The following is a 15345-nucleotide window of genomic DNA, read 5'->3' as shown; positions in this document are numbered from 1 at the left end:
TGGGGGGAAATTGCCACTAGCTCTTTAGAATCCTCTGTTCTGGTGAAAGATTTCTTTGGGAATGTTTGGAAAAAGTAGAAAGAACACAATAAAATCCCCAGGGTCTCTATCTGAAATGGGAAACAGAACAAGCAGGGTGTGAGAATCGTTTGAAGCACGATCTCTGTGCTTTACAGCAAGACTGCAGGAAAAGAAAGAAGCAGAGAAGGAAGGATAGAAATGTTTGTCCAGACTGTGAAATTATCCCACTTGTTTTTGCCATGCTCTTGTCTCAGCAGGATGAGTTGGAATTCAGCATGGGACCAGAAAATGAAGCAGCAGTTACTGAGTTCATCCTAGAGGGTTTCCCAGAGCTTGATCCAAGACTGCAGTATTTTTCTCTCGTAAAATAGCTGCAGTCCTTCTGCTCATGTACCTGACAACAGTGATAGGGAATGCAACCACCATTTTCCTCGTCTGTGTGGATCACCACCTGCAAACCCACATGTACTTTTTCATCAGCAACCTGGCCTTCCTGGAAATCTGGTTTACATCCTCCACAAGCATCAAACTGTTTGTGATGCTGAGTTCTGGTCAGAACACTCTCTCACTAAGCAGCTGCTTTGCCCAAAACTATTTCTATTTTGCCCTGGGCTGCACAGAGTTCATCCTGCTCGTTGTCATGTCCTTTGGCCGCTATGTTGCCATCTGCCAACCTTTGCTCTACGTTGCCATCATGAAGCCTCAGCTCTGTGTCCACCTGGCTGTTGCTGCTTGGGTCCTCGGCTTTGCCCTGCTGAGCTACCGCCTGCTCTTCCTCTCCAAGCTGTCTTTCTGTGGCTCCAAGATCACCCATTTCTTTTGTGACAACTCCCCCTTGTTCAAACTGTCCTGCTCTGACACCAGCCTGCTCTGGAAAATAGACTCTGTCTTCATATCCTGTGTCGTGCTGGGTTCCTTATGTTTGACTCTGGCATTTTACATCTGCATCCTCTTCTGTGTTCTGCATCTTCCAGCAGCCTCTGGGAGGAAGAAAGCTTTGACTACGTGTTCTTCCCATCTCATCACCTTATCCATTGCCTATGGAAGCTGCCTTGCTCTCTACACACATCCTGCAGGAGCTGTTTCCTTGAGCACCAACAGAACTGTGGCTCTGCTGAACACAGTCCTGTACCCACTCTTAAATCCATTCATCTACAGCCTTCGGAACAAATCTGTGATCCTGGCCCAGAGCAAATCCATTGCCAGGGCAAGAACAAAGCTTTTCCCCTAACCATGGTGCATTTCTGGAAAGCCATCTCAAGAATCTGGTGTCACCTGTTACACAGTACCAGTGCCTGTGAGCGCAGCCCCCAAACAGGGCTGCCTCAGGAGACCGATGTTCCTGCAGGCTTGTGTCCTGCAGGTTAAGAGATAAGAGACTCATCTGCACACCCAGACACGGCAACAACAATGGCAGGAGGAGAAACTCAGTTCATTCTGTGCCGGGGCTGCTCCCAGGGCCATTTATGTGAGAGCCACCAGCTCATTAAGGGCCCATCTCCATAACAGAGAAGAGCTCAGAGGAACAGTGGCAAGTGACAATCCAAATTACAGCTCCTGGGCAATGGACACCTTGTCTAGCTCCTTCCCTGGGACAGCCATCAGTTCCAAGTGTCCAGGTTTGAAACCCCAAAGTCACTGAGAGCAGGTGAGGAAGACTGTGGGGAACTGGAAGGGACTGGGAATGAGCTCAGGTGTATTGGGAGGGACTGGGCTGTCCTGGGAGGGACTGCAGGGGCACTGGGGTTGTACTGGGATCGACTTGGGATGAACTGGGCTGTACGGGGGTGGACTGGAGAGGTTGAATGGGCTGTTCCTGCCTCCGCCACCTCTTTTTGCCATGGCTCCCATCCATCACCAACCATAGACAATAAGGACCGGGGCCCAAAGCCTCGCAAGTGGTGCCTAGAGGTGACGTCATCTTTCAGTTTTGCCTACAACTCCAGTCATGCCCCACAACCAGATGCAGCCCCATTGGAGCCAGGACTACAATGCCCGTCATGCCCCGCGCTCCCCAGAACCCCGGTATCCACCCCCTGTCCCATAAGTCCCCCAGACCCTCCAGGATCCCTCAGTGCCCCCTCAGCGCCCATTCGGAAGCCCCCAAAAGCGTTCCCGGACCCCCTGAGTGTTCCCAACCCCACAGATGCCCGGCTCAGCCACTTCTGGGAATTCATCTCCTCTCATCCTGCGTAGCCCCAGAGCCCCTCAGAACACAGTCCCGTGCCTATAACTCCTGCCGTGCCCCGGGCCAAAAAGAGCCCGGTTGGAGCTCCCCGCAAGTGCTCCCGAACCATTTACGTTCCCTCTAAGACCTCAAGTTGCGGCTCAGACACAAAAGTGTCCCCCAAGACCCCTCCCGGACCCCCCAAACGCCACGTTCCAACCACTTCTGGGACTGCACCTCCCATCATACTCCGCAATGCCCATCCTGTGCTATTCAATTCAGGACTTCACCTCCCGTCATGCCTCAAGCCCTGACGAAAGCCAGTGCAGCTGCACCTAGAACTCCCGTCATGCTCCGCGGCCCTGTTCAACCATAGGATACCCATGCCTACAACTCCCATCACCCCCCGCGCCCCAGAGAGCCCCGTCAGAGCCCCCCAGGGGCCCGCCCAGACCCCAAAGGGTCCCAAATTCCCCTCCCTGAACTCCAAGGGCCCCCCTGCACCACCAAGTCTTGCCCTGGACCCCGAACTGTCCCTCAGAATCCCTGAGTGCCCCTTCAAGTGCCCACCCAGCTCCCCCAAGTGTCCTCCAGAGTCTCAAGTTCTTTCTGAATTCCCTCCCCAGACCCAAAACTGCCCCAAATGTGCCCCAGAAATGTCTCCAGGGACCCCAGAGTGGCCCCCCTTGACCCTCTAGGAGAAAAAGATGATAAAAATTGTTGAAAAAGCCAATCACTTCCTTTTTAAAATCTTAAGTGTTTAATAAAATGTTTATAAAAATAATGATGCAATTAGAGTAATAATAAATTGGACAAGTTGAATTAGGACAATATGAGACAATAGAAAAAAAGGGTTACTGACGTCCGGGTACCTTTTTCTGGGCAGCACAAGCCCAAAAAAACACCTGTTAACAAAGGATTAACCCCCTAAAAACAACAGTCTGTTGCATATTCATACACTTCATACATGAAGTTTAAATTCCATTCAAACACAGGATTCTGTCTGGTCATCGTCACCTTCTTCCTCTCACCTTCTTCCTCTGAATCCTAACAGCACCTTTGAGGCAGGAAGAAGTTCCTTTCTTCTGATAAGAGGGCAATAAATTCTTTTTCTCTGAAAGATTTAGGTGTCCTGTGGTTGCTATCTCACTGCAAGTCCTTTCTTTAAAAAAGTATCCTACATAGCATAGTTTCTTTTTGAACACTTTTTATAACCTGAGACAATATTTAACAAACTACTTTAGAGAATTAACACAGCATTACTTTCTAACACAACACAGAAAATATTCATTTAATTATTTGCGAAAAGCCAATCATAAAAAAAGCATTTTTCACAAAAATAATGCCAAAAGGACTGCAAATATTACTAGTTACCATAAAGAGGAAGAAATAAATAGCCAATACGGATTAATTAATTAATGAAATGAATTGTGTTGCTTAGAACCAATGACCAATAATTTTATGGTTGCTATAAATGCATTGATTTTTTAATATAAAGATAAAAATTATGCAATGAAATATTGAAAATTAGTATCACAAATTAGGATTAAAAATTATAATTTTAATAATTAATTTTTTTTTTTTTAAAGGGAAAATGCCTAAATTTTTTATGTTTTGCAATGTCAGTCGCACGTGGGGGTGAGGAGCAGCTTGTCCAAACAGGCTCAGCCTGCAAGGGGCTCATTCTTCTCCCTGCCCAGACATCCTCAGGAGACATTAGCATCAAGATCACCTGGCAAATGCTTCTGTCACCTCTTCTCTGAAATGAAAAATAAAAAAATATTTCCTTGACTAAAACCAGATATCATGAGGTGCACTTTGGAATCTCCCTTCTGAAGAAAACTCCAAGCTGACTCCAATCCCTGCACAAGCCCTGGAGACTCACAGACAATGGAAGGGAGATAAAGAGCTCCTGAGGGCTTTCTGTATTTTAATCAGCACCACAGTGGGTTTGGGGCTGGCTCCAGGAGCCTCAGGCAGCGAGAGAAGGATGAAGAAGCTGCTCAAGGAGTCAGCAGCCAAACTCCAAGTGCCTTGGAGCACGGCTGGGCCCCAGGGAGGGCAGGGAGTGCCCAAGGCTGCCCAGGCAGTGCTGAGAGCAGATCCTTGAGGCCAGGAGTGCAGGGAGCCCAAGGCTCTGGGCAGGGCACTGCAATGCTGAGCAAGGCCTGGCTTGGCTGCAGGGAGCAGAAAGGCCAAGCCCTGAGCCCAGCCTGGGCCAGCAGGGCCTGTCCCTCCCGGCTGGCTCGGGGCTCTTTGTGGGCCAGGGGGATGTGAGGGGCAGCAAGGACAAACGCCACAAACCCCTGTGACACTCCAGATCCTCAGGGAAGCGAGGGCCTGTGTGACACAGCGGGGCCTCATGGAAACAAGAGGCCATTGTGAGCCTGCGCGGCTGTGACACCCCAGAACACTCAAATGCTGGGGATGACCAAAGGCTCCTTTACTTGAGTTTGGTGCACAGGAGAAACACCAACCTCATATTTACAAGAGGTCAAAATGGCATCAAATTTTACTGGCAAAATACAAAAAAACCAAGAAACTTTGGAAAAGGATTCAATGTAACATCCAATTCAACATAAAACACTTAGCAGTTATCGCTGGCCGGGGTTTTCTATACAAATCACAAATGGGATGGGACTGCTGTGGAACGTGCCTTGAGCCGTTTTATTTTTCAGCATCAGTCTCATTACATGGTTATGACAATGGGAAGATGCCATCTGCTCACATCCCAGGCAGCAGACCAAGAACTTAATGTTACAACTTACTTTACGAGCTTTTTGAGCAAACACACAAAGCAGAAGCACATTGACAGTGGTTCTATCCAACCGCTATAAGCACACGTACTTTTGGCTAAAACAATGCCTGCTTATTTCTAATACAATACCTGCTTGTAAGCCTTAAAAAACAATGCACAGAGCTCCATTATTAAGCTTGAAACTTCCTAATATCTTGCTAGATAAACTTTTCTGCAGTTTAGGGACTTATTCTAGACAAGCGTTAATACACAGCCCAGTGTTCTGTTTGTCCTTGCTTTTCGACTTTTTAAATAGTTTTTCTGGTGACCTAACTCATGGCTACTGCTTAGCTCTAATCACAGTTCTGTTGTCTCTGAGGCCTGCCTTTTGCAGCTTTCCCAAAACCATCTGATTTTGTGGATTCCCACAGCATTAACTTCATTAGTTAGCTCATTTAACCTGGAAACCTTTAAATCCTTAAGTTATCAAAAAATGTTCCAGGTAAAGAGGATTAAAAGGAGAAGAGAGAGAAAGAAGGTAGAGGAGAAAGGCAGACAGACACACTTTTTGCTACAACTGCAAGGGATCCAGCATGGGGGTGAGTTAAAAATTCTCAAAAGAACTGACAGGGTCCAGACCCTGCTCTGTGTTTTTAAGCCCCTGGGCCTTTGTGGGGCTCTCCCCAGCTGGGATTTGTGATTGCTCAGGCAATCAGGGCTGGGTCAGTGCTGTCCCCACTGTGTGACTGACTGACTGCTCATCCCAAGGTGTCTCAGGACATTGATCTCATCCAGCCTCTGGCAGTGACCACGGTGACACTGGGGATCCTCATGGAACCGTGGGTCAGTGGTGACAATGTGGGTCCAAGCACACCATAGTGACACTGGGGAACCTCATGGAGCCTAGGGGCCCTTGTGACATGGTGGGGCCTCATGGAAATGAGGAGTCCATTGGGACTGACAGGGAAGATTCATTACAGACAATTGGATGGGTGAAGGTTTTGGTGTTAACATCTTTGAAATGGTCTTAATGTCTTCATTAACTTTATTACAGAGGCCAGACAACTTGGCTCCTGAAAAAGACACGTGGGTCTACACGAGCCTGAGTTTATGAACTTTGGGGTAAAATGACAGGTTTGAGAGGGGAATATGGGACAGGTGGTTTGGGAAGGCTGAACCTTCCCAGTACCTTGGCCCATGGGGACAGGAAGAGGGCAACGTGTAGCCAGCAGTTTGGATAAAGGAAGCTGTTCCTCAGGAACCTCAAGAGAGAAATCCCCATGGGTGTGTGCCCTGGTGGACTCTTTCCCTTTGTTGGAATAAAGTTGCAGCACCCCTCTGTCTCCACTATGGACACTGGCTTTCCATAGTGTGATTTTCTGTACATGACACCATGGAATGTCACGGAACCAAGGGGCCATTGGGACACATCAAGGCCCCGCTGGGACAAAGAAACCCTTGCTGGCAGTACAGAACTCAAGGAACCAAGGGGCCATTGAGGCAATGCAGATCCAAGGATACCATGGTGACACTATGGAACCTCATGAAATCAGAGACCCTTGTGACACCCTGGTGCGTCATGGAATCATGAAGACCGTTGTGAAACTCAGGGACCCTATGGAAACAAGGGTCAAGGATGAAACTGTGGGGCCATAGAACCAAGGAGCCCATGTGACAGAGCAGGGCCGCATGGAGCCAAGGGCATATTGTGACATTGCAAGAGATTATAGAAGCAAGGGGCCATTGTGACTCTACAGAAGCAAGGAGAACATTGTGACAAGGAGAATATTGTCACACTATAGGCACTCAAGGAACCAAGGAGTCCACTGGGACACTGTGGGGCCCCATGGAACCAAGGGGACATGGAACAGGTCTTGACTGTTTGGCTGGCTTGGCCTTCTGGGCGCCACTGAGAGGTCCAGCTAACCCTGGTATGTTGAGGGCTGCTGCTCATCAGCTCCTGAAGATCTGGGCCTGTGTGCTCTCCTTCCTGTGGAAAGAACTGTCCCTCTTTCCAGGTTTCCATTGCCAAAATTTGGATTCCTTCTCAATATTTCCTTATATGCACAGATTGTTCCCAGATGAAATCTGCCAGGGCAGAGAGATCTGGCTGGCTTGGCCACCCCAAGTCCACCTCTCATCTGCCTTTGAAACACTGGGACCATGTGTTCTTTTCCTATGGGAAAGAAGCACCTTTCACATCCAGGTCCCCATAGACAATGATGGGAATCCGCCTCCAGAATTCCCATATCCAAGGATTGCTCCCAGACAAAAGCTGCCAGGAGATAAAAGTCTGGCTGGCCTTGGCTTCCTGAGGGCTGTTTCTCAGCTGCCTTTGAAACACTGGGGCTCTGTGCTTTTCTAATGAAAAGAACTCTTCTTCCATTCCAGGCACTCACAACCAAAATTGAGATTCCACTTCCAAAAATCCCTGTGTCCAAGGATTTCGCACAGATGAATGGTGCCAGGAGAGACAAGTCTGGCTCTCTTGGCCCATGGATGGCCACCTCTCATCTTTTTCCAAAAACTTGGACTTTGCACTTTTATTTCCTATGGATAAAATCATTCACTGTGACAAGGAGCCCATGGCCAAAACTGGGACTCCACCTCCAAAACTCTGTCCATCCAAGGATTGTTCCCAGGTGAAAGCTGCCAGGACAGACAGGTCTGTGCTCCCTTGGCCTCTTGGGGACCACCTCTCACCTGTTTTTGAAACACTGGGGCTCTACCCTTTTCTTCCAATGGAAAAGAACCATCCTTTTCATCAGGATGTCTAGGGCTGAAATTGAGACTCAGCCCCCAAATTCTGTATATCCAAAGATTTCTTGGTGATGAAAGCTGCCAGGACAAACAGGTCTCGCTGACTTGACCTCCCAGGAGCCACCTGTCTACTCTTCTGCCTTTGAAACATTTGGGCTCTGTGCTTTCCTTCCAGTGGGAAAAAACCATCCTTCTTACCTAAGAAGAAATGGCCAAATGTAGGATTCCACCTGCAAAATCCCCTATATCCAAGGGCTGCTTTCAGACAAAAGCTGCCAGGACAGACAAGTCTGGCTGCCCTTGCCCTCTGATGGCTGCACCCTCTCATCTGGCCCTGAAATACCAGTGTTCCATGCTTTCCTTCTTATGGAAAAGAACCATACTTCTCCTCAAGGCATTAATGTCCAAAAGTGGTATTCTGCCTCTAAAGCTCCAAATATCTGGAGATTGCTTTCTACCAAATAGCATATATGATAGCTTGCTCCCAAGCCCTGGGATTGACTAGCAGGGGCTTCTCCCAGTCAGGTCTCTTATGAAACTGCAAGCATTTCACTGGGCAGATCCCGAGGTGGTGTGGGGTTCAGACCAACAAGAATATTCACACCAGGTCTTTCAAATGTTCTGTATAAAGGATAGCCTGGAAAATAAACTTCCTCTGTGCCACATGATCATTGGGGGTGAGTTGTCTCTTTCTCCTTGCCCCTCACCCCCCGCACATGATGTAACAATTGCTCCCAGATGAAATCTGCCAGCACTGTCTAATCTTGCTGCCCATGGCCTCTGGTGACTGCCCCTCGTCTGCCCCTGGAACACTGGGGCTCAGTTGTTTCCTTCCTGTGGGGACCAAGGTGACACTGTGTGGCCTCGTGGCACCAAGGCCATCACTGTGGCTCTGCTGGGCCGCATGGTCCCAAGGGGCCAGTGTGCAGCAGCAGGGCTTTGTAGAACCAAGAGGCCATTGCTGCATTCCAGGGCCTCAGAAACCAAAGGGCTGTTGTGATTCTGGGGGCACTGTGGATCCATGGAGAGCATTGTGGAATTGCAAGGGCCTATGGAATCATGGAGACACTGGGGACACTGTGGGGCCTCATGGAACCAAAGGGCCACTGTGACCCTGCAGGGCCTCCTGGAAGCACGGGGCCATTGTGACACTGCAGAAGCAAGGAGAACATTGTGACACTGCAGAGTGTTATGGAACCAAGGGAACATGGAACAGGTCTGGCTGGTTTGGCCTCTCAGGGGCCACCTGACAGGTCCAGCCAATCTTGGCATGCTGAGGGCTGCCTCTCATCAGCCCCTGGAGAACTGGGGCTCTGTGCTTTCCTTTCTATGGAAAAGAACCATCCATCTTTCCAGGTGCCCATGCCAAAACTGATTCTCCCCTCTAAAAATTCTCTATATGCAAGGGTTGTCCCGGACAAAAACTCTAAGGGCAGAGCTCTGACTGGCCTTGGCCTCTGGTGGTCACCTCTCATCTCAAGCAAGCCCTGAGGAAAGTATTTGAACAGTTTTGGCTACTGGAAAATCAATGAGTCTCTTATCTTCTGAGAAACTCAGATGCTCTTGTGATCATATGTGTCTTCTTTTTCTCCTTGTGTATTATGCACAAAATATTATTTTCAGCTACATAATATTATTCTTCTCACTCTACCAATGTTATCTGACACAAATCACCTCCTCTACATATGGATCCAGATCACCTGTACAAGCAAACACAACAAAGAATGCAGCAGGAATGATGTGTCTCTGCTCCGATCTGTCCCATCTCCTGTGGAGCTGGAGGTGCAGCCTCAGCACTTGGCAGGGCTCAAGGGCTCACAAGCTCCGCTCCCACACAGAGAACTTGCTGACCCTGGGCTGCTCTTCTTGACCCCTGCACGCTCAGCCAGGCTGAGATGGACACTGATGGTTTCTGGGCCAGGCTCTCTGAGCCCAGCCCAGCTCCCTACAAGCTCTGCCAGCTGCCCTGAGTTCTGGGCAGCACCAAGGGCCTCTCCCCAGCCCAGCCCAGCCGGCTCTGGCCCCACAGCTCTGCTCAGACCAGGCTGCTCTGGGCACTGGCCCCACGGCCTCAGCCCCTGGCAAGGGCTCAGCAGCAGCTGCAGCTGCCACAGGACTCAGCCCCACCATAGGGGAACGTGCCTGCCCAAGGCACAAGGAGACTCCCTGGATGCCCTGCTCTCCTCTGCAGGAGATCCTGAGAGCTCAGCAGCCCCTGCTGCCATCCCATCTGCCCAGGGCAGCACAAGAGCCAGGGCCTTGGGGCCCTCCAGAGCTGTTCCTGCTCCAGGCCCAAGACCCATCCCAAAGCTGGGGCAGGCACAAAGCTGTGCCCATTTCTGTTCATTGCTGCTCTGATGAGGATGGATCCTCAGCACCTTGGAGGCTGTTGATGAATTTTGAACTCTTGAACTCTTGAACTCTTCAGTTGAGGAACTCAGTGACAAAGACTCATAAACATTTGTTCAAAACACACAAACAAGACAATCTCCTGGGAATAATTCAAGTTTTCAGTTCTTCTGTGGTTAATTAGACAGATTTCAGAAGTGTAGTCAAAGTGAATCTACTATATTGAAAACAATGAAGAGAGAATTGTTTTGTCCTGTTCAATTTTCTTTACCTGTTTATAGATTGATATCAGCAATCCCCAGTTGATATTGATCCCCAGCCCCTCCTAATGCAGTCTGAACAGATATGAAAATCAAGCCCCTTCATGGATGACACTCAATCACACTTTGTCCCTACCCCTGCCCCAGCATTTCCCTCATCCAACCCCTGGCACTCAGAGCAGCTGAGGAATGGAGTCACATCCAGGGCTGTCCCCAGGGCTCAGGATTGGGGCCAGGTCACTGAAATCTCTCTATTGCTGGTCTGGATGAGGCCATCAAGGACACCCTCAGTCAGTTCCCAGGTGAGCCCAAGCTGGGTGGGAGTGTGGCTGTGCTGGAGGGCAGGAAGCTCTGCAGAGGGATCTGGCCAGGCTGGAGCCATGGGCCCAGAACAATTGGATGAGGTTCACCAAGGCCAAGGGCTAGATCCTGCCTTCCACCCATTCTCTTTTGTCTCCCACCAGGCCCCCTGGTGAAGAGCCTGGCTCTGTGTTCTCCATCCCCTCCTGGGTGGCACTGCCAGGCTGGGATGAGGAGCCCCTCAGCCTTCCCTGCTCCGAGCTGGACAAGCCCAGCTCCCTCAGCCTCTGCTCACAGCCAAAGGGCTCCAGTGCTGTTGGACAATACCATTTTCCTGACCCAGATATGGGGCAACTGAGAGGTGTTTTAAAAACTTTAATTTCATTTCAATCTCATGATAAGTGTGAGACAATATACAGATGTTATAATTCACACCATCACAATCAGAAGCCAGCTACTTCCTAATTACAATACATTGTAAGGGTTTCTTGGCCTCTCAGCTTTGGCCAGGCCATGCTGTAGATGCCTTAAAGCCAATCATCTAAAACTACCCCTTGTGGGTCCCACTACAATGCATCTTTCATAGTTCTATTTCTCCAAAGTATCTAGTATTTTTGCAAGATCATCCTCTAAAACTTTTTTCTAGCTCAATATCTCTCTAAACAATATCTGTCCTGTTCCATGGCATTTCTTATCTCAAAATTTGCATATGGATGCGTGCAGTGTGGACCTTCTGTCGGGTCCTGAGAACTTCCTACAAATCCATTTCCCACACAGCCCCACCTTGGAGGCCCTTCCCTAATCCTGCTCCAGCTGCCAGACATCTTTCCTGCCCAGGGGACTCCAAACCAGACCCCAGTGGCCTGGATAATCCACGTCCTGGATGTCCTGGTCACACAGCCCACCCCCTTGTCCCTGTGTCAGGCTCTGGGGGTTGATTTGTGGAACATCCTTGGGGGAGGTTGCAGCTCCAGGTGGACCAGGGGGATACCGGGGACAGGGGACCCTGCTGGGCATGAACAGCTTTGGACTTCTGGGGGGAAACTGTGAGGGGGGGCTGGGGCAGAGTGACCAACCCAGTGACTGTAGGCACACAGTTTGTGGTAATTGGGAGTGGAGCTGTGGCCAAGCCTCCTCCCTAAGGGGCTACAAATGTGCAGGACAGATGAACAGTATTAAAGGTAATGAGACATGGAGTGCTGAGGTGTACTGACCAACCACAAAAGGGTACAGAGGGCACACAGGTGCAATGCGTGTGAGGTGAAGGGTAAAAAAGGTTGTGCTGAGGAACAATAAAGGTCTCGTGCTTGATGCCTTCTTTGGTGTCAGTTGTACCCCCAGCTGGGACACCTGGTGATCCAGAGGTGATTCGGTCAGATGACTGCAGACCGAAGAGCAGTAAGATGGTGAAGCCAGGCAAACTAGGAGCCTGGCAACTGAGCCAGGTGGACCAAGAGCCTGAGAGCCTAAAAATCAGGATGAGATTTATAGCCAGGCAGACCTGGGAGCCAGAAAGAAATGTAGGCAGGCCTGAGAGCCTGGACAATGTACGAGATACCATGCCAAGAGGAAGGGTGCTGGATCTGAGGAGCAGATGCTACACACTTTGCTTATTTGGTATGATAGAATCAACGATAGCCACACAATAGCCGCACTCTTAACTCGTGCTGCTGCCTGCCACTCCCTGCAGGCATGGTGGAGCAAGCCCTGTGCCCCCTGGTGATATTTTAGCTGCTCTGTGATGTTACAGCCTATTCTCCAATGTCACACAGCTGGTCTCTGATGTCACAGCCAACTCTGTGATGTCATGATGGCTGGCTTCTGCCCTGTGACATCACAACCCTCTCTGTGATGTCACAGAGATAGCCTATGATGCCATAACTGCTAAATGACCTCACATAACCCACTTTGTGATGCCATAGCCCACTCTGTTTCTTCATGTTACCAGATGATAAATTGTCAACTCCAGATGAGCTAACTCAATGCTAATTCTGCATTGAGAAAAACCCCAGGCCAATGGAAACCACACAATGCCCATTGTGTGTGAAGGGGAACTGACATTCACCAGCCTCAGTGTCCTGCCAGCTCAGCCAGCCTAACTGGAACACTGGGGTCCACAAGCACCAGGGACCACCAGAGACCCCCAGGACAGAAGAATGCATGGGTAAAGGGGAGAGGAAATATGTTAATGATTTTGGGGAAATGATTATCATATATGTGTTTAGTCCAGGACAATAAATGAATATGTATGCAAAATACAGACTATAAACAGAAACTTTCCTGTACTCAGCATGCATGGCTGTGGGAGAAGCTATCCCCCTGTGCATCTGGCCAAATAAAGAATGCTGAATGCTGCATCTTCACGCTACATTGGGATTATGGAGTTTTATTATTTTGCCCAATTTTTGGTATCACTCCCACTCCCAGGGAAAGCTCTGTCTCCAGCTGTTCACAAACAGAGAAGGGCTGGTGGGAGATGTGGTGGTTGGAGGCTGCCTGGGGCACAGTCAACATAAAATAATAGAGTTTCCAGTATTCTGTGAAAGAAGGAGGGCCACCAACAAAATGTCTACCCTGGGATTATGGAGGGCAGACCTTGGCCTATTCAGGATGCAGATTTGGAGAGTACCAAATCAGGTACTGATTTTTTAAGGGAAACAGCCCTTAAAAACAAAGGGATCCAGGAAGGATGAACACACTTCAAGGAAGTAATCTTAAGGGGGAAGGAGCAGCCTGTCCCTCTGTGCTAAAGTTGAGCCAGCTAGGAAAATTATTGTCCTGGCTGGGCATGGAGCTTTTGTGGCAACTGAGGGAAAAAAGAGGGTGCATCACCATTGGACAGAAGATCAGGCATCTCAGGAAGTATTTAGGGATGTTGTTAGGTCATGCAGAAAGAAAGTAGAGTGGTAAAAGGCCAATTAGAGTCTAACCTGGTCACTTCTGTGAAAAATAATAATGTTTTTAAAAAACCTAATAGCAAAGGGGGGGATAAGTAGAGCATCTACTCTTTATTGGAGGCAGTGGGGAATAGAGTAAGTAAGATAAGGAAAAGCTGAGCTGCTTAACCCCTTCTTTGCCCCACTTTTCAACATGAGGGCAGGTTGTCCTCAGGACAAGTGTTCTCCTGAGCTGGTAGATGGGGACAGGGAGCAGAACAGCCCCCTTGTAATCCAGGAGGAAGCAGCTGGGGACCTGCTGAGCCACTCAGATGCTCACAGGTGTCTCTGGAAGCAGATGGGATCCATCCCAGAGGGATGAGGGAGTTGGTGGATGAGGTCCCCAAGCTGCTCTCCATCATTTACCATCAGTCTGGATCACTGGGGAGGTCCCAGAGGAGTGGGGGTGCCAATGTGAGCCCATCCCCAAGAAGGGCTGGAAGGAGGATCTGGGGAGCTCCAGGCCTGTCAGCCTGACCTGAGTGCCTGGCAAGGTTATGGAACAGATCACCTTGAGTGCCATCACAGGGCACCCACAGGATGGCCGAGGGATCAGAGCCAGGCTGCATGGGTTTAGGTCCTGCCTGACCAACCTGATCTCCTTTTATGACCAGGTGACCAACCTGGTGGATGCAGGAAAGGCTGTAGATGTTGTGTACCTGGAATTCAGCAAAGTCTTTAGCACCATAAGCCACAGAATTCCCTGGCATCCCTGGCTCTGAGCAACAGCATCTGCAGTGGGACAGGAAACTCCCAGCTCATGGGAACAAACTTTCTGGCTGACTGCAGAGGCCACAACAAACCTGAGTGATTTCCCTGCTGTCCCCCAGCCCTTGCTGTCTGCAGAGGCTGATGGCATTTGTGCTCCCTCAGGTTCATGTCCCCACACCAACAGCATGGGGGTGCTCCTGCCTGCTCTGTGCAATGCAAACAGGGGCTGCTGAGCCAGTGCTGCCGTGTCTGTGCCTGCAAGGATGGGGCACCTGTGTGAGCTGGGGGAGAGGCCAGGGCTGCAGGGGGGGGATGTTGTTGGCAGCTCCATGAGGATGCTCTGGGACGCTGCCCTGGGCTGTCCAGCACACTGCGGATGGATCAGCCCCTGCTCTGCTGCTCCTTCCCATCTGCCCCAGGGCCCTTGCAGAGCCCCAGCCATGCTATTTCCCCCCCCCCCCCCCCCGCCTGCCCACAGACACCATGCAGCTGCTCATGGGGCTTTTCTGTGCTGAGCATTGACCTGAGTGTGTTCCTGAGAGAGCCTGGGCATGCAGCCTGGAGCCCTCAGGCCCTGACCTGAGGCGTCAGCGCTGCCCCAGCAGTGCCCACAGCCTGTCCGTGCTGCAGCCCCAGCACTGCCGCCCCCAGGGCTGTGCCCAGCCCTGAGAGCACTCAGGCCCTCCAGCCACACCAGGGCCACCAGGGCAGCGGGGCAGGCCCACAAGAGCAGCACTGGCAACACCAAGTGCTGCTGCTGCTGGGCACAGCTGCTGTGCCAGCACTGATCTGCCCCAGCTCTGCACACAGACATTGCTGCTGCAGCTCCAGATGAGGAACAAGAAGGGGATCGCCCGTGAAAAGTCTGCTTGGAAATCTTTAAGGTAATTTAAACCCACCAAGAGCAAAGCTCCTCATTGACACAGTCTGTGGGTCACAGTGAAGGTGTGGAGAAACAAAACGAGATATGGCAGAATTGATGGCTTTAGTTTAGGGACAATATTAAAAAAGGCAAATAATGAAAAAGAAGCTCCAAAATGAAACCAACACAAACTATCAAAGATGATTTTTATTACTAGTAATTGGCAAAAATTCGCAACCACT

The 15345-nt window shown here is 50.0% G+C and overlaps 1 protein-coding gene across 1 annotated transcript; it reads left to right on the top strand.

Moving 5' to 3' along the window:
* Window positions 1-296: 296 nt before the first annotated feature.
* On the top strand, window positions 297-1252 carry LOC311165865 (olfactory receptor 2AP1-like; the record flags this gene model as incomplete). The annotated part of the gene is given in 2 exon segments (XM_084227361.1): window positions 297-372; window positions 375-1252. Coding segments are annotated over 2 exon segments (954 nt in total).
* Between the last annotated feature and the right edge of the window lie 14093 nt (window positions 1253-15345).

This window comes from Fringilla coelebs (genome assembly GCF_963513975.1).
Source record: "Fringilla coelebs genome assembly, contig: SCAFFOLD_30, whole genome shotgun sequence".
NCBI classification, from domain to species: domain Eukaryota; kingdom Metazoa; phylum Chordata; class Aves; order Passeriformes; family Fringillidae; genus Fringilla; species Fringilla coelebs.
This window is presented reverse-complemented; position numbering and strand designations above follow the sequence as displayed.